The sequence below is a fragment of the Stegodyphus dumicola genome, chromosome 3, assembly GCF_044657685.1.
Source record: "Stegodyphus dumicola isolate Sdum_Otavi_A_Nest chromosome 3, ASM4465768v1".
NCBI classification, from domain to species: Eukaryota; Metazoa; Arthropoda; class Arachnida; order Araneae; family Eresidae; genus Stegodyphus; species Stegodyphus dumicola.
This window is the reverse complement of record NC_140770.1, coordinates 253,333,249-253,357,082: the sequence shown is the minus strand read 5'-3', so window position 1 is coordinate 253,357,082 and position 23,834 is coordinate 253,333,249. Positions and strand designations below refer to the sequence as shown.

General features: G+C 37.0%; 1 protein-coding gene across 1 annotated transcript in view; it reads left to right on the top strand.

Annotated features, from left to right (window-relative positions):
* LOC118181207 (uncharacterized) overlaps positions 1–23,834 on the top strand; it is a 323,394-nt gene that overhangs the window by 175,458 nt on the left and 124,102 nt on the right. The window contains exon 2 of the mRNA XM_085814055.1: positions 13,419–13,609. Within this exon, the coding sequence (XP_085670181.1) occupies positions 13,419–13,609 (191 nt within the window). The remainder of the gene's footprint in view (positions 1–13,418; positions 13,610–23,834) is intronic.

Sequence of the window (23,834 nt, the reverse complement as noted above, 5' to 3'; positions counted from 1 at the left end):
TTCATATATCCCCTTTCTTTGCTGCTTTTTCTTGTTAAATCTTCTTAATACATATCCACTCCATAAGGATGAGAAAGTATTATAGAAACTTCCAGTTGAGGATGCTGTTAGATTTCGCCAAAAACGCGATAACTTCTTCAATCTAAAGAACCCTATCCAAAGGATAAAATCAAACTGACCCTAAGCCTATCTTCCTCATTCTATTTCTTTCGGGATCTGCAAATGATTACCTGAACCAAATAGAAGTAATCAAACCCAAGAACAGAGAACGGAAGGATGGACGGACAGACCGGAGAGAATCAAAGAATACATATGAGAAGAGAGAAAGGTTAACAGAAAGAAAAAGTAATGATAGCACAGATCTGATTGGCCGACCATCAAATCTCTTTTCTTCCGAGTTCCGCATGCTAGTGGTAGTTGTAATACAGTCCTAAAACTCTTTTTTCGATTCAGATAGGTGGTTTAAGGAATACCCTTTTTTTTTTTTTTTTTTTTTTTTTCCCGCTTTTTACTTTTATTTCTCTTTTTCACTCTTTTGAAAGATGTTGATTGAGGTTTTCCAGAATTGTATCTTCCGAAATGAAATCAAGATTCGTAAGAAATTTATCCACGAGTTCTGGCCGGAAAGGAAATAAAAAAAAGAATACTTTAATTTCATGAGATTGTTTTGAAAAGTAGAGACTTGGCAGAAATTTTTGCTAAGAAAGGGTTGCCATAGATATAAATTCTACTCTACATCATTTATTTAATTTCACGAAACATGGAATAATTCTATATTTTGATTTCCTTACCATCTTTGAGCTTAAAATGGAAGCTCCATTTGATTAAATAGTTTCTTGGGGCGATATTGCAAGTAGGTATGAAATACTTTGATAACAGTCAGATTAGTAATAGACAGACTAGAAGGTATGAAATATTTGATAACAGCAAGGTTAACAGCGCAAATTCCCTGAATATTTTAATCAATAATTTCTTAGAATTAAAGTCCGGAATTAAAATGAATAGCTAGACAACATGTATCTTGACTACTATAAAACAACCCAGCATGTGATCAGGTATCTTGGATACTATAAAACAACCCAGAATGTAATCAGGTATCTTGGATACTATAAAACAACACAGCATATGATCAGGAATAGTAGCGTTAAAATAGCTAGAGTAAAATAATATAGGAAGGATCTGCATGCTTATCGTTATATATATATATGTATATTTGTGCTTATTTTTGAAACATATAGGGTATACTTGGAGTATACTTACATCCAGAAGTCAATTGCCAGTGTGGTTTAATTTACATTGGCCAAACTAAGAAAGCCTTAAAATTTCGCATCAAGGAACAGGAGACATATGTTAAAAAAAAAAAGGAAAAACAGAAATCTTCTGTTGCCCAACATTGTTGGTCCGAAAATCACACTTTCAATTTTTCTACTGCCAAAATTATTCAAAAAACATCTTCCATTGGAGAACTGGATTTTCTAGAGGATTTCACATTAAAAAAAATCTTTCTGTTCTAGTTAACGATCCTAATTCCAATCCATCTTTGCCTTCGGCCTTTAAAGAAATTACGTTTTAGTTCTTGTTTCTTCAACAGATGGCTCCACTAGCTTATTTTCTGTCCAGGCTTTCTTATCGTATCTAATCATTATATCCTATCTCGTTCATTTGCGCTTTTGCAGCTGAGGATGGTGGTTCAGTAAAACCATCGAAACTAGTCCTGTGAAAATTTGAAAATATAACGCTGATTTTTGTTGTTTGACTTCTGAATTAATGTTTGTTCGGCGTGTTATTGTGTCTTAATTATACTTACACATATATAGAAATGCAAATAATTTTATAAAAGGAAAATTTGTAATCCTTTCATCGTGTATTTTCTCTCGTTGTATGCAGTGCTTTCTTTTCCTGGCAGTAGTCATGCAGGTTAGGAGTGCAACCGAAAAATGTGTAAAAGATCGTAATTCTTTTCAGATTTTATCATTTACTCATAATAAAGCCTGTTCCCCATAAAATTAGAAGACTTTTATCTACCAGTCGAGAATTTTCTACCAATATATAATTTTCCTTTGGTATGTCTTTTTTATGGCTCACTTTTATGATTACAAAAAATAGATTGCTCATTAACTTCAGCCATTTACCTGAATGCTAAATAGACTTGCCTTTGTAATCTTTTCTCCACACAGCTTCAGTTTTCTTGAAGCCGAATAATATTTCAGTTTGAACTTGTGTAATAACTGCGATTACCATGAGGCTGATAATTGTGACCAATTTGATATATTTACAGCCTGAATGAAACTGTGAAGGCTAAGATTCAATGTACTAAACTGTTAAAAAGTGTGAAATATTTTTTAATGGCCCGGCCTTTATTTAGTACCCATTAGCCACTACCGCTCAGTAGCGAAGTGGCTAGCGTGTCGTACAGCTTCATCACAGTCCGGGGTTCGATCCCCGAGCTGGTTTACTCAGCTTTTCATCCCTTGAGCGGGTCGATAAAATGAGCACCAAGTTCGCTTGGGGACTAAACACAGGAGGCCCTGCGACAGGTGACAGGTGACGGAGGACGGGGACGCCTGGCGTCTAACAGAGGTAAACAGGCATATGTCCCACACCCTCTCCTATCCAGACGCAACAACTCCCTGTGGCCACATAAGGACGCACCGGGAGTTTATCGATACTTCAACATAAATTACTACTTACTCATAAATTACTGCCTACTGATAACATATAAATTCTGCTTTTTCGTAAATTATCGCATACACATAAGTTACTGCTTGTGCTTGTACCTGAATTACTGCTTACACATAAATTACTGCTTACACATGAAATACTGCTTACACATGAAATACTGCTTACATTAATATGGTGCATTAATATGATGCTCAGTTACATATACATGCTACATTACACGTTAATTTGATACATAATTACACATTATTATGATACAAATACTGAAAAATACTGCTTACACATTAATACGATACACAATTGCATAATACATTGTACATATGGCAACATTCAGATCGCAGTTCACTCATATTGGGTTATTCAGTGCGGAGTATGAAACAAAATGCTGTTTCAGTTAAAGAATATACTACATAGTTGCAATGCACCGTTGCGTTACACACATATACTGTTGCACTATACATAACTGCTACTTTACACATAAGTTACTGCCTGCTGATGACACATTATTACTTATATAAGTTACTGCTTACACTTAAAATTCTGGTTACACATTAATATGATACATTATTACATATAGCATTGTACATATGGCAACATTCGGATCACAGTTTACACGTATTTGGTTATTCAGTGCGGAGTATGAAACAGCATGCTGTTTCAGTCAGGGATTATATTACATAGCTGCATTGTACATAGTTGCGTTATACCATTGCATTACATACATATTCTGTTGCATTGTACATAAATTACTACGTACTCATGAATTGCGGCCTACTGATGATACATAAGTTCCTGCTTACACATAAGTTACTGTTTACAGACTAGTATGATACATAAATACTCATAAATTACTCCTTACACATAAGTTACTGCTTGCACATTATGTTAAATAGATACTCATTAATTACTGCTTACACATAAGCTGCTTGCACATGATTTGCTGCTTGCACAGAAGATACTACTTACATATTAATATGATACATGATTACATATACACATTACCTTAGACATTAATATGCTTACATATACACATAAATATATGCATTATATTACACATTATTACTCCTAAATTACTGTTTACACATAAATTACTACTTACACTTGAATTAATGCTTGCACATAGAATGCTACTTACACTTTAAATAATACATAATTACATATACTCATTACATTACACATTAATATGATACATGATAACACATTAATATAATACAAATACTGCTTACACATTAATATGATACATTACTGCCTACGCATAAGTTACTGCTTGCACCTTGTTACAGCTTATGCATAAATTACATGTATAAGATTACATACATATTCAGTTGCACTGTACGTAAATTACTACGTACACAGGAATTGCTGCCTACTGATGATGTATAAGTTCCTGCTTACGCATAAGTTACTGTTTACATATGAAATACTGCTTACACATTAGTATGACACATAAATACTCATAAATTACTCCTTACACATAAGTTACTGCTTACACATTAGTGTGATACGTAAATATTCATTAATTACTGCTTACACATTAGTATGATACAAAAATACTCATTAATTACTGCTTGCACGTAAGTTACTGCTCACACCTATTCCTGCTTACACATGATTTGCTGCTTGTACAGATAATACTGCTTACGTATTAATATGATACATAATTACATATACCCATTACCTTACACATTAATATACTTAAATATATGCATTACATTACATATTATTACTCATAAATTACGGCTTACACTTGGGTTACTGCTTGCACATAAAATACTACTTATACATCAATATGATACATAATTACATACACATTATATACATACATTATTACATATACACATTACACATTAATATGATACATAATTAAGCACACACGTTTGAAATACATGACAAATAAATATACATAGAGAAAACACAGTTCAACACAAAATATACAAAACATAACAGTACAATGATACAAAGTACACACGATACGACATTAAACAGCATAAAACATATATAAACATTACGTTAAACACACACATTGCATTAAACACATAAAACATATAAGGTGCACAGTTATAGTGGCAGTTCAGTATAGTTTCAGGGAAAGTACTTTACAGTGGCAGTACTAGGCACATTGCGCAGAATGTACGCAATACCCACAAGTGAAACACTAGCGGTATACAGCATGCAGTATGTGTTGTTGCACAGTTTGTTAAGGCAGAATGCAGTCACTGAGACCATTATGAATAGCACTGTTTTATAATGGGAGGCAAAGGTCTTGGCCGTAGGCCTTAATGGTGTTAACGATTTTGCACACTGTGTTGATTGCCGCTTTATTTTTAAGGATAAACTTGTGGAAGGCAGGTATGTTCGTGGGTTCCGGGAAATGGTGCTATTCTGTGAGTGGGCACCGGAAGATATAGTGATCGGGTGTCCCCTCTTCCCCGCATACGCAGCAATCCGTATTAGAAATAGTGCGTCTGTTGAAGTAGTCCGGGAAGGGACCGTGCCCAGTTACAAAGTTAGTAAGTGGAGCGTTTGCTATGAGTCTCTCCGTTGTCACCATCGGTAGAAAGCCATACACTCTTCTTCCTGTGTTTCCATGTTCCCATACTCTTTGCCACCACTGGACTGCTGCGCCTTTCAGCAGTCTTTTAAGATGGGAAGGTGGCGCCGGAACAGCGATGCGACGTGCGTTGATGTTTGAGGCTGCCTCTTTGGCGAGCACGTCCGCTGCCTCATTACCTGCATTGCCTTCGTGAGCTTTCACCCACGTCATGTCCACGTGTACCTGTGGGTTATCTTTTAAGAGTTTTTGAAGGCGGATGATCAACGGGGAAACATGGTTGTGTTTGCTTAGGGCCAGCAAGGCAGACATACTATCCGTATAGAGATAAGCTTTTGAGATTTTTCGGCTTATTAGATATTCAACAGCAGCTGTAATTGCTATCACTTTTGCCTGAAAGACGCTATTGCTGTCACCTAGGTGGCCTTTCCAATGATGTAATTCTTGGCTTTGCCAACAGTGCAGGAAAGCACTGCCAACGCCTTCAGCATGTTTAGAACCATCAGTGTAAAGTGTATGGTTGCTGATGTGCTGTATTTCCTTGTTGGGCTGTTGCATGATGTGGGTGTGGACCCCTAGTCCTTTATGCGCTGGATGTGTGTGCAGCGGTGTCTTGGGGTGCTCATAAAGTGCTGGACTGTAGAGAGTACCTGCGAAGGAGTCGTCTTTCCTCAAGTGAAGGACTCTCGTATATGTCGCCTCTAGCTCGGCTTGGATGTGTAGAGGGACTATACCTGCTAGAGTTAGGGCGGAGCTCGTGGCTGTTGTGCAGTATGCCCTGCAGATGCTTATGACAAAAGGGCGTTGGAGTGATGTTAACTGCTTGATTTTCCTCGTTGTCATCGGTTGAGCCCAGATTGCAGCTGCGTACAGCGCAATCTTTTCCACCACCGTGCTATAAAGCACTTTTTGAATGTGAGGATTTAGTCCCCCAATTCCTTCCTTGAAATTTCCGTGTCATTCTGGCTATAGCGGAGGTTTTTGCTCTCTGTTGCTGCAAATGTGGCACCCATGTTAAGCCAGAGTCCCAGACCACTCCTAGATACTTCTGTGTATCCATGAATTTAATGTTGCGGCCAAGTAATCGGATACAGGGACGACGTACAGGCCTCGTGCCCGGTCTCGGGATGAGGAGTGCAGAAGACTTGGTGATAGAAATCCTCAGCTTAAGGTCTTCGCATAGGCTTGCGAACTTGGCGCACGCTTCGCTGCCATTGGCTTCAATTTCGTCTCGTGTGCGACCTTTAACAAGGAGAGCCGCGTCATCAGCATATGCAATGATAGTTGTGTGATCAGGCCACGTCGCTTCGAGGATTTTGTTAAATGTCAGGTTCCAGAGCAAGGGGCCTGCACTGACCCTTGTGGGCAGCCTCTGACTTGGGTCTTAGTAACAATGCCATTATTGTTTGCCATAAGTAATTGCCTATCTGTGAGATAACTCTCAAAGACTTGGTAGATGTTCTCCGGGCATTGCGCCTCTCTGAGGGCCTGCTTGATGGCGGGCCACCAAAGGGTGTCGAAAGCGCTCTGGAGGTCTATTGAGATGAATGCAGTCTGAAGATTCTGTGAGCGATTAAGCTGGACTTCATCATATATTCGTTGAAGGGCATGTGTGGTTGAGCAACCTGAACGGAAGCCATATTGCTTGGGACTGAGGAAGTTGTTTTTGTGAATATGATACTTCAGCCTGTTAACTATGATCTTTTCGTAGATCTTACCCAACGCTGAAAGGAGACAGATCGGACGAAAGGAGCAGGGGTCTATTGGGTTCTAATCTTTTTTGAGAAAAAGTACCACGTGTCCCTTCTTGAAAGCTTGTGGAAATACTCTGTGGTGCAGGAGTTTATTGAAGTAGAGGCGAAAGAAGGTGGGCCGTGCTCGGAAGGCGACCTTTAAGATTGCATAATCAACTCCGTCCGGACCCGGTGCCTTCTTCAGTGGTAGATGGCGGAAGATGTGAGTGATTTCCTGCATTGTAATGGGGACATCTTCTGGCGTTCTTGGGATCTCTGTGGAGTTTCTCAAAAGTCGCTGGGCCGTCGTGTCATCCTGTTCTGGATCCGCTGGGAAGATTGCATCAAGCAGTGCTGTGGCCGTGGACCTTGCTAAGTCAATTGCTTGTGGTAGATTCCCTGGCTGCACTGGCACTTGTGGCGGCTGGAAGATTTTCTGCGTGGCCAGTTTATGCAGGATTCCGTAAGGATTGCTATTGCTGGTACAAAAATTGCGCCAGCTGTTGATTTTGGCTTCTAGAATTGCTTTTTCATAAGTAGCCCGTGCTTGTCGGAATGCAGTTAGCAACCTTTCCGTTTCTGTGCCGTCTACACCCGTTCGGAGACGGCGACGTAATGCTCTGCCCCTTTGGCGCATTTGTCTCAGCTGCCTAGTCCACCACGTAATGCCTTGCAGTTTCTTGGCAGTCCTGATTGGTAGAATTCGCTCGCATGTGTCCTTGAGAGTGGTGAGAAGATTATCTGTGTAGATATTCATATCATACTGGTCATTACGCGTATTAAGCTCCATCTCTTCTCTTCTGAGAGTTTCGCTGAGAATGCGATGCAGATGCCTAATCTTGCCACCCGGAAGCTTAAACCTTTTTAATATGCTAATGCTGGTGTCTACTTGAATGAGGAAATGGATGTACTTATGATCGGAATTGCTTTCATCATCCATGACAGTCCAAGAGTAAATATTGTTGACAATGTCCGATGTTGAAAGGGTCAAGTCGGGCCAGCCTTTATGATACGAGTTGTCAAATGTCGGCTGTGCACCGGGGCTGTCATGCAAATGCAGGTTATTGCTCGCCATGAAGTTTTCCATTTCGTGGCCCTTAGGAGTCGTGTCACGGTAGCCCCAAATGACGTTGTGGGCGTTGAAGTCGCCTCCAATGATGTGTGGTCCCGTAGGACATTTCAGTCTAACGTGATTATATGCTGTAGTTGCGTCAGTGAGGTCATCACTGGGGGAGGAATAAACGGAGCTTAGTATGAACTGTTGATTGTTAAAGATAACTAGTACGAAGACGAAATCTCGTTCCATTGAAACCAGGAAAGGTGTCCAGGTAGGGTTACAGCAGGCAATGGCTGCTCTGGGTGCCTGTTCCTTTGGAAGATCTTCCATGCCAGGGGAAAACTTGCCACCTGGCCTTCACGGCAGTATGGTTCCTGGATTAGAAGAAAGTCTAAATTATGATGTATTGCATGTTGTATGGCTTGGGTTGAGGCAGCTTCTGCTCTCTGCAAATTAATTTGAGCGCATCGTATGGGTGTCTGGTGCTGGGTGGTTTCCACTTTTGTTTCTGGTCGATCTTCAGTGGGTGGATTTTCCGTTTTGTGTGGCGTCCATGCTGGTGCGGAGGTACTTGGTCGTTGTGCGTTATTCGTAGATTGTGCTTCGTCGGATTCGCTCAACATACCGTGCATAGGTTGGGCATCGGATGTCGTATGCTGGATGGTTGCAGGGCATTGTACTATGTGTTCGGAAATTTGTATCTGCGCAGTTGATACAGGTGGGCTGGCATGCGTGGCAGTCCTTGATGCTGTGGTTTCCCGAACAGAAGGCGCAGTAGATTTTATTCGTGCAGCCTTGTTGAGTATGACCGAACTCTTGGGCATCGGAAACATCTCTTGGTATTGAAGTGTTCCGCGATGCGGTGTCTTTGCCAACCAATGAACAATTTGGGCCGTTGGAGGAGACTTCGGTAAGCTGCTGGCTGGCACTCCACGATCCATTTAACAGTATTTTCTCTGTCTTTGAGACGGTAGAGGATCTTTGCTGATTCTTTGGATAGATGGAACTCGGAGCTGAGCGCTTTTTCCAATTCTTCTGGCTGGACATCAGGTGACACACTGTGTATGGCCACTCTCGGTAATCTGGTCTGTGGTTGTCTGGTCTTGACCAGATCTTGCCCCTGTTTACTCTGTAGGTTGTTGACTAATTTCGTTGCGTCCTCTTTGATTACGCAGTCTACCGCTAATCCTCCCTTCTTCCGGATGGTGCTAATTTTGACTCCCAGCTTTTGTAGTGGAAATTTCTCGTTGAGGACTGTTTTCAGGTCTTTGCTAGAGGTTGCTGTATTCTCTGTTGGATAAATGAGAATAGTATGCTTCAGCTTCGGGGCGGCAACTTGTGCGTAAGATTTAACGCGTGTGCTGTTGGAAGCTGCCGTCTGTATGGTGATCGGTGCTGTGAGAACTTCTTCCTCAGTGTTCACACCTATTTCAGTAGTAGGCCGAGGGTTATCGCTGTCTGGACCCTGTAGGGCCAGCTCTCTGAGTGATTCTATTATAAATCTTATTTGGTCTCGTAAGTCAGCTGGAAGTACTGCTCGTTTGCCGCACTTTGTTTTGCTGATGCGCAGAGCCTCGTCTGCAAATGAATGAATCTTCTCCGAGTAGCTTAGAGTGTCTCTCTGGGCTGGATTTGTAAGGTCGAGGTCCCTTGCTAAAATGGAGTTGTCACTTTCTTGCATATTTCATCAATTGCTTAGTTGCAGGAGAAAGTAAATTATAATCACTTTGTCGCTGAGAACACTATTGTGAACACTTGAGCTATGTGCTAAACACAGATTGGGTAGAACACTGTTGCAAATACTTATACACTTGAACACAGAGCACTTTTATAAACACTTGGAATGTGTGCTAAACACTGATTGCCCGGAACACTTTTGCTAACACTTGCACAGTATATTATCACAGTATGACATTTGTACACTTTAACACTTCGGCACTAAATTAGTGTTGCATTATACACTACACATTATTCTTGGTGATCGTGCACATAGTTACACTATTTAAGCAATTATTACACAGTTACACTATTAAGCAAATTACACTATTTAAGCAATTAAATACCCTATTTAAGCAATTACATACAATTTGTACTACACTAATCACTAAGGTTACTGTGGTGCAGATAAAGTTTTGATTACTTGAACACTGAATTAATGTGGCACTCTATACTTAATATATTATTGTCATTCGCTACCTTGTATATTGCACAAAAGTGAAAACACTGTTGAGCACAGTAGATATGCGAACCAAGGTGCAGTGAAGATAAATGTTAATTAAGTGGTACCGATAATCACAAATAATTAATTACTTTGAATTACTAAAGTTAGATCATTACTTTCACAAATGCCAGTTAATACATTGTGATTGATAACGTTATCAGGGTGCAAGAAAAATACAGCAATTATACTTGAGTACAGATAATAGGAGAACTGAGATACATAGCAAATTGGAGTAAATTTGGTAGAACCGATAAGTACAGATAATTAATTAATTTATTTAAGCGAAAACCTAATAGTCCGATTTCTCTAGAGAGGGTTTTTTTTTTTTTTTTTTTTTTCTTTTTTTAAAGTCTGTATACTATTCGTCACTTAAGGATGACCAGTAAATTTAATGTAGTTAAATAGCAGATATTTGCGGTAATTGGGAGACGAGATAATTAATTATTGCTGCTAATTAAAAAATTAAAGAACAAAAGGCCTACCTTGGCCGTTATGTTTCTTCTGTTTTCATCTGTTGCTTGCACTGCAGGTAATCCAATGTAATCCGATTGAGAAAAATACAGAAATTATAGGTAAACACACTCACACTGCACTGTATAATATCGCAAAAATTGAAGAATTTCTTAAGTCCCGAAAATTGCTGAAGAAATTAGTAAATTCAGAAGTTATTGACGGATTTTCTCCAAATTTTGAAACTTCCACTTCCTGGGGCTTGAGTTGAAGAATGCCGTTTATTCCAGAATGCTACGCCAATTAGGGGCTTAATTAGCAGGCTGATTAGTATTACTCCAGTACCTCTTATTTACCTTTGCAGACTGGTTTCAATTCGAGGACGACGGGGGGTAGATGACATCCGGTTGACCGTCGGAGTGGGAAAAGGTCAGAGTTCACCAAATTAAAACGTGGTAAATCATATAAAAATTAATTTCGCGACTTCTAATTATCTCACTGCTATGAAATTACCCTCAAAATACTCGTGAAGATGTGGAGCGTCTAGCAGTATGAAAATCCAGGCTCATCGATGAAAGGTGACTGCTGGGCGGGCGTTCAAATACGCGTTGTAAGGCTTACTTGGGTATTCGAAGCGTAGATGAAGCAATTAATCTGTAATTAATTAAACGGTGGACCAATCTTGAAAATTTTGCATCGATGTGCTCCTTAAGATGTTGGCTATCCACTGCAGGTCTACTTGCAAGTCTACTTGCAGAGTTAGAGAGAATCAGAGTTTCTGATTTGCGCGCGTCTGCCTTTTGGCTACTCTCTCTCTCTCAGGCCCTGCGACAAGCTGACCACTTGCCCAGAACATATGCTGATGCACTCCGGCGCCCAAGGTCAAGAAGCAGATTTCGGGGCAGTGGAGGCCATGGCCCACTAGGGCTAGGGCTGTTGCGCCACGGAGTATAGTTTAGTTTGGCCCTGCGCCACTACAAGGGTCGGAAGCGGTAGTCATTTTATTATGGAAGCACTTAATAGGCGGCCAACATTGCTCCCTATGAAGGAACAGATAATTACAACCATGCCGTCTCCGGGATTCTAACCCGCGCCAATCGCTACAGCAGTCAGAGTCACTAACCGTTCTGAATAATTTTTAGTATTTAATGTTTGTTACAATTGGGAATTGGTTCCTGTTTTTCTGTAGATATTTTTAATTATTTGAAGAAATTGGGCACTATTGTAGCCATTTTACAAGAATGATTAGCTATATTTGAATATGTGCTCTATATTGTAGGAATACCTGTCAATTTGTATAGATTGAAATTGTTTAATTGTGCCATTTATAACTGTATAGTAGAAATTTATTATTTTAACTGTAATGAAAAATTAGTTGCAGTTTTTTTTTTAAACACGTACATTTGTAGTATGATTGATTGGTAAATATTCTAACTGTAATGAAAAATTATTTGCAGCATTTGAAACATGTGTATTTTTATGGTATGATGATTGGTAAATAATATGTACTGAATAATTATGTATTTTAAGTCTATTTTAATTGGGAATTAGTTCCTGTTTTCCATTAGGCGTTTTACTTTATAATATGTGCTTTATATTGTCAGAATAATACCAGTCAATTTGTATTGACTGGAATTGTTTAACAAATCTGTAGTTTTGCACAATTTAGAATTGTACTGAAAAAATTTAAGAATTAGTTTTCTTTCCTTCTTCTTCTTCTTCTTCTTTTTTTTTTTTTTTTTTTTCTATCATCTGGGAGCCAAGTTATTATTTACAAAACATTTGCTTCTGTGGATAATAGTAAAATAGTGTACATATTACAATGAACTTCCCAACTGCAATTTCGTGATTGCTTTGTGGATAACTGCGACACAGTGTGCAATTTGCTATGGACACACATAATGAGGAGTGCAAACTGTTAACGACACGACGCTATGATGTATCGAAGTGGACGAGTAGTATTTACGTGAACAATGAACTTAACAAAAGTGTACTTCGAATTTATCAGTTTATAATTTGTAAGTTAACTTAAAATTCAGTTTATATGAACATAGAATAGTCTACACAACATCATATACTTTGGGCTATGGAACTATCAACTGCCTGAACTGATGTGACTGGCCTACTCTTGTGGATAACTGCAAAAATAATACGGACACACATCATTGGGTGTATAACTGATAAGAACATGAAGTTATGACGTATTGAAGAAGACATGGGTTTAAAAACTGGTTAATATATGAGTTCCACTCTCCACAACATAGATCCTATCCATAACAATGTAATTATTAATTGATTGTATATTTATTTTTCATACGGATTATTATGTAACAATTGTTGTATAGATGACATTGTCAATTTAGCATTGTAATATTACTATCATTGATTTAGTGAATGCGTCCGGATGGTAGATTCTTTTCCGTGGCCATGGACATAACTCTGATTGGTGTAGAACCTTAGGTCGGATGTTCATGCGACGGCGTTTCGGTCACTAACCGTAATACCAGCATAGCGGCAAAGTGGGAAATATTTAAGGCACTTTTAGAAAATAAAAAATTCGACGTGATAAAAAACAAAGAATAAGAAAAATCGTTAATAAAACACAATTTCTTATTATGCTTTTCTTTTTTCGTTTTCGTATGTTAAATATCATCAGTTTTACTGTTTATAATTTTTAAAAGTCTCTAACCTAAAATTAGTTTCACAAACTTATATTTTTCCTTTTAGGAGATTCTGACTGCGAAAATGATGCGAGTTCGACCAGTGGTAGCCAAGGTAAAAGAAGAAGGACGAGAACCAATTTCAATGGCTGGCAGTTGGAGGAACTGGAGAAAGCATTCGAAGCCTCTCACTATCCTGACGTCTTCATGAGGGAAGCATTAGCGATGAGGCTGGACCTCGTCGAGTCCAGAGTTCAAGTAAGCTCCCAAGTTTTGTTTTTTCCTTTGAAACTGTACAATGTGTTTCTTCCCGAAGTTTTCCTGGTGTCTCTCCAATACTTCTGAGATAACTGCAGGAATTCAGAAAATCGATTTGTTTGCTTATATATTTAAAAAAAAAAAAAAAAAAAAAACATTTTCTTAGAAATAAAATAAGCTAATTCACGCTGTTCCTCTGTCACAACTAAAATAAGTCCTTTTGTAAAAACAAAAATAGCCATACTAATAGTATCAAGTGCAGTATTAATTGCGTATTAACATTTATAGAAAGGGTACTTATTTTACGCAGTTATACTTCTTAATTGCAGGATACCTAATACGTATTTTACCTAAGCTATACTTCTTAATTGCATCTACAATGAAATCGAATTATACCAGGAAATTGGCTTGTAATTTCTTCCTCCTTATTGCTCAACGTATTAATAAAGTTTTCAACCTTCATCTGGTCATTGCATTATCAATAGCAGTTTTTCTTTCGTTGGATTGGGCATCACGTTTAATGTTTATGTGTATAGATATAGGTGTTTCGTTCATAAAGAGCTTTGAATGTAAATTGCTAATTGACCAAATACACAGAATTCCTTTTTCCTTCCTTGTGAAGGACAACATTTTGCTACACAGTAGCCATTTTCTTTTTTTTCCTCCTTAGTATCTTTTGACACAGATTACGTATTGCAATAATAGTCTTTCTTCAAGAATTATTAGATTTATATCGTATTAAAAACTAAATCCAAATCATTTATTGCTGCGAGAAATCATTTATTGCTATTTTAATTTTCGAGATTATAAAATTGTCAAGAAATTAACCGGACTCCTAAAATACAGAATTCAAATTTCCGGGGGGGGGCAAGAAGTATCTTCAAGTTCATTGTGAACTATCTAATTTTTTTTTTATGCAAATTAAGCCTTTTTGATAATTTTGGTTTTTCTGAGAAATGTTCACACCATATGTGTGCGTAGGGGGTGGGGTTTCAAAATTCTACTTGAAATATTTAGGAAGCAATGTCCAAGAAGGCATAATCCCTCAGGTCAACACAGGGGGACAGTTTTGACACACACAATCTGGAAATAAGTACGTAAGTCAAAGGTGGACACCAAGCATCCAGCGACAAAGAGAAGAAAGATACATCATAGACTGTCCCCCAGCGTTTACCAAGGGGAACCAACCCCTCAGGGGCAACCTTCGGTATGAAACCATGTAATGTCCCCAAAGTCAACGGGCAAACAGGACAGTATCATTACAGTTCCTGCTGAGCCTGAACCTGCCATCGAATAAACGATGGTTATAGTTACTGCGAATACATTATTTAACCCAGAAATCGAGTTTCTCTAGGTAAATTTTCTAGCCAGTATGCTGGGAGTTGCCCCTCAGTCGAATTCTTGGGGAGGGGCGGGTGGAATATTCGACAAGTGCGAAACCAAATAATGATTAAAAACCTGAAATAGCCGAAATAAGAATCTAGCATTTTTAACTATGTAATTACATTTTAATGGCCAAAAGGTATAAATAATATACGCTGTATCATTTTCAATTACATATGAGCCCATAATAAGCCGACCGGTAAAGCTGCTGACCTCAAGTAATTTGGTCCGGCGTTCAAATTCAGGTGGCTGCATGAGCAATTTAGTGGTTTTCCCCATGTGTAACTTGTATACGAGCCATTTCCCTCACAAAGTCCTCTACGAAGGCATCCTTCTCCTTAGGCAGATAGATAGCTTTCTAGTGTTCTGCCATAATTAAATAACCCGAAGCACATAAACCAATCAGATACATTTAGAAGATAAATAATGCCCATTATATGAACAAAAGTACTATAAAATAGGCAAAAGGCTACTTTTAAATATACAAAACGTGACAAAATTAATTTAAAGGAATCTGGTTGTAAACGGAAAGTGTCAGAAGAGAAAATGATCGAAAAGCGGGTACAGTGAATTTGTAGCCTGCTAGTTCTCAGTATGAAACATATTCATTCAATATTCACATTCTTTTCTCTTGTCCTTGAAAGTGAAAAGTACGCTTAAATAAAAGGCATGCCCTGTAATATTTTAAATCATTTACTTCGTCTTTCACTTCTTCATCCCGATCTGTCTGGACATGTCTCTCTCTCTCTCTGAGAATCCTGACAGACTTGATGTCTGGAATCGTAACATTCTGAACTCGCAAACTAACCTTCAGCAACACCACGTGACCTCGCAACTGAAGCGTGGAAATATAAAATAAATAAATAATGGGAAGGTGCGAAAAAAAATCTCATAATCAGAAAGAGGCGGATCAACAATTCATGATTAGTACTGTAACCTTTCACAGCTAAAATGAATAGTTTATAACAAAAAAGAAAAAAAAAGAGGGGGGGAGGAAGAAAAAATATGAGTTGGCGTGAGGTGAGTATTTCTTCTGACAGGGTTCAATTGACGCATCAGGCTACCTCTACAGGAGGTCTGCCCATACCCTCCGTAGCTCGTTGCTTTCGCAGGGAAACAGAGTGAAAGGCTTGTTATCGACTATCTATATGCCGACCCAGAATTCTTCATATATTAACACTGGTGACTATCGCCCCGAAGTAAAATCGGATTTTCTTCCCATTCTACAATGATAAGAAATAAGAAAAGTCGATTTAATAATGACTAGTTTTGTTTACTGCCTGTTTTTATTTGCATAGAGAGAGCTTTTTTTTTTTTTTTTTCAGAATTTATGCAAGTTAAAAAAAGAATTGCCTTTCTTTCGAATTTAAAACATAATTTCATTTTCTTTCATTGCTGTGGATTTATTTAGAGTTATTTATTCGATACCAAAAGGCTTTATTGTTTTTAATTTGAAAACGCTGAAGGAAAAGGTATGACACACACACACGCACAAAAAAAAAAAAAAAAAAAAAGAAAAAAAAAAAAGTCCGGGTTTTGTTTGCAAGATCTACATTAATTTAGATTTATGAAAAATTACAGGATGATATTCAAATTCTTGCTACTGCATCTACCAAAGCAATATGATTTCTGAGATCATGGTAGTTTGTGGAGAAGGGCACCAAAATGTCTTTAAAATATCTAAATGATAACAGCTCATAGCTTCGAATTCGGTGTTCTAGGAAGCTGACTGTTAAATTGTAAGTCATTGGATGCTATGTGGCATTTTTCCAACTCAAACTCAAACTATTGTATCATCCTGTTCAGAAGATTCTACAAAATTATTTGGGTGGTATTATTTCAAGAAGCACAATAGTAGGTTCTAAAATTCGTAGACATTTGTTATTTCATCTGATACATAATAATAATATTATTTAACCTAAATTAAATCATCAGAGGGTTATTAATAACAAATTAATGTTCTGTAAATAAACATGGAATTATGCTCATTTAAAACTGACCCAACTATTTTTAATAATCCTGCTGCATTAATCAAAGAGTTGATTTAAAGAAAAGCTATTTATAGCTTTTAACTTGAGTATAATTTCTCAAAATTTATAAATACTGTAGAGACATTAGGTATTTTTGGAAAAGCTGGAGAGATGAAAAATTAACAACGCCTTCCTTCGCCGGGAATCGAACCACGGACCTCTGGATACCGGCCCACTGTGCATGACCACTACACCACGAAGGCACGTTAGGAAAGCGGGAGAAATACCTTATAATACTAATATAAATTTATAAATACTAAACAATTCTGAATCAAAACTTAGTTGGTTTGAAAACTAATTCATAACTTGTAACCCTAATATAAAGTTTCAGATTTCGAAACAATTTCTTTTTCATTATGAAAGTAAAATATCTTTTGCCCTTTTCTAGCATAGGGCTAATCTATGCTCGAGTCCAAAATCTAAACGAATATAGAGATGATACAACTACATCAAATTTATGGATGCGCCAAAAGTAATTATAAAATTTCAGTAAAAATAATAATAGAAACTATATAAGCACGTTGAAAGCTTCTATATTCACGTGCTCATAACGACTTCTACAGCTGCAAACAAAATCAAAATATTTTTTAAAAATCCTTTTATTGTCTTGCAGTTGTCACTCATTATAATTTAGTTCTTGTTGTTATAATAATTTAAATTTTTTTAAAACTCACCGTGCAGGAAAAAGGGCAATAAATATTTTTCTACATCTGTAGAAATTGCTTACGTGCATTCAAACTTTGGAATGAGTCCATCAACTGATGTTTGCATGAGTGTAGGACAGCATATAAATAAAATATTTATCTGTTATTATTTGTTAGGCACGGATTAAATTTTCTAGCTAATGTCCTTGAACTCACAGATATCAACCAAACGCTGCTTAACTGTAGAAAGCGAGTAAAAGTGAAAATGTTCGTCAAGTGCTCGCACGTGTTTCTTAAAAATAACCAAGAAAATCGAGGCTCATATTTTACGTAATATTCGTTTTGTTCCAGTTTACTCATTTTCTTGGATTCCCAATATTGTGATTCGTAAAGTATGCTGGTGAAGGCTGGAAATCCTCAGTTTGAGTCCACCTGTCGACAATGTGGTTCCTTAACCAGCATTTTTAATTCTTTCAAACCTGCTTCATCTTCAGAGAAAATTCCCTAGTCGAGGACCTACAGAATCGGGAGATCTGTGGATTTAGGCAGACCATCAGCTATATCTTTAAAATTAGCCTTGGTCTCATTTGGCTTACTTAAGGGCCATTATAAAGATGTAAGCCGCAAAAGCACCTTTAGAGACGTCTGGTTCATGGAAGAAGGAGTACAGCTTCTGTTCGTCAAGAGACGTGGAGCACCAAAAGGTAGAAGCCCGACTTCGCCTACTAGTTTTAGCTGGGCTAAGAGGAATGACTTTCACACCTACGATGGCCCTACCAGGACAAACTCCCGAGGTATTTTACCATTTCCGCCCATTGTCACCCCCTTGCCGCGTCGAGGCAACTAATAGAACTTGAAGGGACCTGAAATGCTTTAAATGTAACTAGGGAAATAAGATATACCTCATCTGTAGGAAATGTAATACTGATCATTTGACTGCCGTACATCTTCTCACCTTCTTGGGACTTGTAAAAGAGGACTTATTGAAAATACGTACCTTGGTATTGTAAATATTGACGGCTCTTGGACTCGCGGATCTGGTCTAACCTAATGGCTAACCAATTAGGATAAGCAATAACAGCAACAGTACCTCTAGAGAAAGATCCACTATCATCTTTTGGTGAGACAGATTTTTAGTTCTTGAAAAAGTGCATATTAATTATTTGAAAGTAGAGTTAATAACAGTAGAGACACAATTTTTATTAGAGATGGCTTTTAAGATATAATTCAATCAAATATCCCAAAACTGGGAAGAAAATCATATTTATTGTTAAGTAGTTAAAAATAAAAAGGTGAAATTATTTTTATTCCAGAGATGCAAAACAATATTTATCAAGATGATTTTTTAACTGTTTAGTCTCTAGCTGAAAGGCAAAGCACTATTTCAAAATTCTATTTCTTCACGACGGGCTATGTCCAGCTCCCCCCCCCATTTTTCGGGGGGCATACACCTATAAGTACAGGTACAAGTGGTCAGGACGCCAGAATTTCACCATTAGTTGTACAGCTATCAGTAAATTATATGGCAGAACGTAGATATGGCTTGGACAGGTATAATTCCATAGTACTAACTATACAACTCCACCTCAATTCAGACGCAAAACCCGAGGGACAGATCCGAGGGTCCTCCCCCGCTCTTCCCCAACTATCAAAATCACTCGAGGTCTTTCGTCTCGTAAGTATTTTAAGTGTCCCCAAGCCTTTCATGCACTATACGTTTGCAAATATTAGTCGGGTGTCTCTAACCACTATATCGATTAGAACAGAAGCAGAACAGTAAAGTTCCTCAAGTTTTCCACTCAGTGAGTGAGTGAGTGTGATTATGACAAAGCCTTGGGCGCTATCTTCTGCCTAAGGGGAGGGATGCTTTCGTGGAGGACTTTCTAAGGAAAACTGGTTCGTATGCATGTTACACATGGGGAAAACCATTTTCTACTACAGTTGATTAAGATAAGCAGTTGTAAAAGCCCTGGGCTTTTATTAGAACTTGACCCTGAGACAATTTCGCCAGGAGATACGTACACCACCGCTACTTTAATAAAGCCTTTTATCAGTTTTTCTTAACACGTACACACGTATTTGTCTAAGAAAGAATGCTAGTTTCTATAAGAACCAAAGTCACTTCCAAACTTGGAGAATTTCAGCAGAAGAAAAATTAAACATGCCATTAAAAGGTTAGCCTTGTAAGATGAAACAATGAAGGGAATAAGTAAAGAAGCATACCCCACCCGACCACTTTTTTCCTAACAGGACGTTTCTTCTTAATTTAAAACTGAATATTTTTATCTGGTATTAATTTTATCTGGTATTGGCTATACATTTTTCAGAAAATCAAATTTCACACATTGGAACTTAATGCAATCTTATACGATGAACTATCGAACATGCGTATGAGAATTATCTGTGCATCGTTCCCCCAAATATCCTAAATTTAATAGGCCCACCAGCGGCCGAGCGGTAAAGTCGCTGAACACTGGTAGTTCGGTCCGAGGTTCGAATCCCGCGAACGGGCTGGCTGCATGGGCGTTTTCTTGGTTTTCCCCATGTGTAACGTGTATACGAGCCAGTTTCCCTTAGTCCTCCACGAAAGGCATCCCTCCCCTTAGGCAGATAGCCCTCGTGTGCTTTGCCATAATTAAATACACCAACACACCTAAATTTAATACTTGAGAGAAATGAAAATTGAATCACTTTTGTAAAGAAACTTAATTTCAAATTTAACAACATAATCTCTGCGAAAGAATGCCAACATCGCTGTCGATAAAAAGATTGCAACATAATTCTTTCTAAACAATAATAATAATAATAATAAAATGTATGGAATTTCAGTATTATATTAATTAAATCCTATTTTAAATAATGCAATGCATGCCATTCACTTAAAATTTGTAATGGATCATATTTTATGCCTATTAAGCGCACTTTTGTAAGGTCATTTTTTGGATTACGGTTACATACATATACTAGACATTAAATCATGGATAAGAGGAAATGCAAATATACTAAGAAATAGTTGCTTATTTGTAAAACGTTTGTAAAATTACTTGTAGAAATATTTACGTAAAATAATCGTTTTCCTACAATTCACTTTTTTGTTGGAGGTGATCAATAAATTATTTAAATTCTAAAAGTTCTGCAAACAAATTTAAATAATATGAACCAGATCTTTATTCTTAAGTTGTGTAACATACGTTGTGTTTGTAACTTTTCCTTTTTGATTGCCTTTCTATTAAATTTTGCGAAATGCAACCTCAGAAGAAAAAACAAAAAACTTTATTCGCAAGTGAAAAATAAATTATTTCTCCCCCCCCCCCAAGAATAGATGAATTATTTTTTAACTACCTTTATCGTCTACAAATGTTTCCCTCAAAGTTATACTCGAAGTATCTTCACTCTTTTGCGAATTATATTCCAGTTTTTAAATTTTCAAGCTCTCATAATTAAAGATATACATTTATTATGTGAAAAGGGAAAATGCTGAATAAATTGAAATAAAATAATTAAGGATATTTGACATTTAGTTCCAAAAGATTTTCACTTATGGCAAAAACTCTTCGAATGTAATTTTCATTTCGTTGTTAAATTTTGCCGCGTTAGTAAAATATTCATTCGAGCCATAGATACATTACAAAGTTTATTACAAAATTACTATCTCGGGATATTATTTGCAATTTGAACATTTATTGCTGCACGTTAAATCATTAAAATTTGCATTTATTCTCATTTTAATGTGGTATGGTTCTATTCCTGAGTGGTATTTTTTCCTGAAAGATAAATCTTTTCATTGTGATGCCTCTCAATAGATAAAGACCTAAGATTATAAAATAATGTATTCTAAGCTTCAATTCCCGTAATAAAATTAATTTAAACAAGCACATTTATAGTTTTGCATAGACTATTGTTTCACATATGACCGAACAATATGCATTTCCCTATTGGGTAAATTTTCCTCGTTAAACCAGTCTGTTATTAAGAATAAAAGATAAATTTCCTGTAGAGAATTTTAAAAATAAATTATTACTAGTATTTTGAAACTGATATATATTTTACAGAACAATATTTCATGCATTACGACATATTTTTTCAGTGGCGTACTTTTATGTTCTTGTTTCATAGTTTCAATGTAGAACATGCATGATTTCTGCTGAGAATGACGAAATTGTTTACTTCAAAAAATCTAATTCATGCCGTTATTTAATGTATAACTCCTCCCCGATTTCCTCTTAATTTCTATCTGTATTATTAAACAATGAAGAATATGTTACGTATATACCGTACAATTTCAAACAACACTTTTTTTTAATTTTTAGGTATATTCGCCATATAACGCGTACCCTTTTCTTTACGAAGAAATCTGAAAGATAACATGTGCAATGCTCTTATCTTTTGAAAACATTCATGGAAAGATTTTCCCAAGGGTTTCGAACAATGCTATACTGAAATGGCAAGCGATAAAGAAAACAGTATGTGTGAGAGGGAAATATTTCACGCAGTAAATAATTCTGCAAAGACGGTAGGTTTGTTCAGTGTAGGTGTGCACAAGGATGTCATTCTAGGGTTTGGAGAAAAGATATACATAATTTGGGATACGAATGTACTGAATTCGGGAAATAGGCTTCAGATGTTTTCTCTTTCTGTAGTCATTTGAAGCCGTGGTTTTAAAGTGAACATCAAAGTTTTAGTAAATCGCATTTTCTTTAGTTGAAATGCAATTGGTCTAGTTCTCCTACAGTAGTAAACATAACTCTTGCCAAACGAAACAAACAGAGTGCTGATTTCAAATGCAATGTCCTTTAATTTGCGAAAGAAAGTGGAAATAGTGCTGCAAAATTGAAAAAATGAAAATCGTGCAAGTATGTTTGTTGTTGGTGAAAGCTCCATACATGAATGGAAGAAAAATAAAATCACAATAGTTAATATGCCAAAGAATAAATAAGCATTGCGTTGAGCAGTAACGAAATGGCCTATTATAGAGGAATGTGTTGCGAGCTTGGTTCAAGAAAATCGCCAGAATTGCTAGAAATAGCATTTAAATACATGTAGAATTTTTGCGTGCGGATTTTTTCCATATTTTTATATAGTATAACGCGGAGTATAACACGGACTCCTAAATTTCGATCTTATTTTTTTGCATTAAAAATGTGTGTTATACACGGGAATACACGGTATGTAATATGTTTGTTCCTCACATTGTAAAAAAGGCCCTATCTGCTCATGAGCCATTGGCTTATGAGTATGTGCATGTCCTCCACCCGAGTATGTGCATCTGGAAACCCGAATTTTGAATTTCGCATTAGTTTTTTATATTGCTCTGTACGAACTTAATGAAATTTGAATTAACTTGCCATTCAGCAAATCGTAAGATGTTTGATTTTTCTTTGAAATTTAATCTGCCTGTTACTGATGAACACACTAAGGGATTTAAAAGCATTAAACACAATTATTATTATTTACTAGCTGGGAGCATAAAATTACACTAGCTAGACGCATTAAAATCGTTATATCGTTGTACATGCTTTAACCTGGGAAGTTTAATCTACAAACATTAACTTTAAGAAATATTTTGAATGGTAACTTTGTAGAGACATTAGGTATTTTTGGAAGCAGGAAAGATGAAAAAATTAGCAACGCCTTCGCCAAGAATCGAACGGCGGACCTCTGGAATACGTGCCCAGCTTGCAGACCACCACCCCACGAAGGCATGCTAAGAAGGCGGGAGAAGTATCTTATAACTTTAATTGCAGAAATGCCTTGGCAAAGAAGTGGAGTCCGTTTAACAAAGCACTGGTGACATTTTATTTTATTTGCTCATTTTCAGCACTACTTTCACTCTCAATAGTTTCAGTACTAAAGCTGCTTCTTAATATCAATGTTATTTTTTTTTAAATTTGGTTATAGTTAAATATGCTGTGGTTTAACAGTGGAATAATATAACTGACTTAAAATAAAATATTTAAGTTTAGAAACGTTTATACTGAAAAGACCTGCATAAATAACCTATCAAACTATATTTTAAGGTATCTAATATGTCAAAAAAATCATACACAAGAGCAAAAGGAAGATCAGGTTGTAAGCATTTTTCTCTGCCTGCTTTTTTAGTTCAGTTAGAGACATGTCCGGCTGACAATGGAGAGATCAGATTTCGAGGCATAACTGATTTTTCGTATC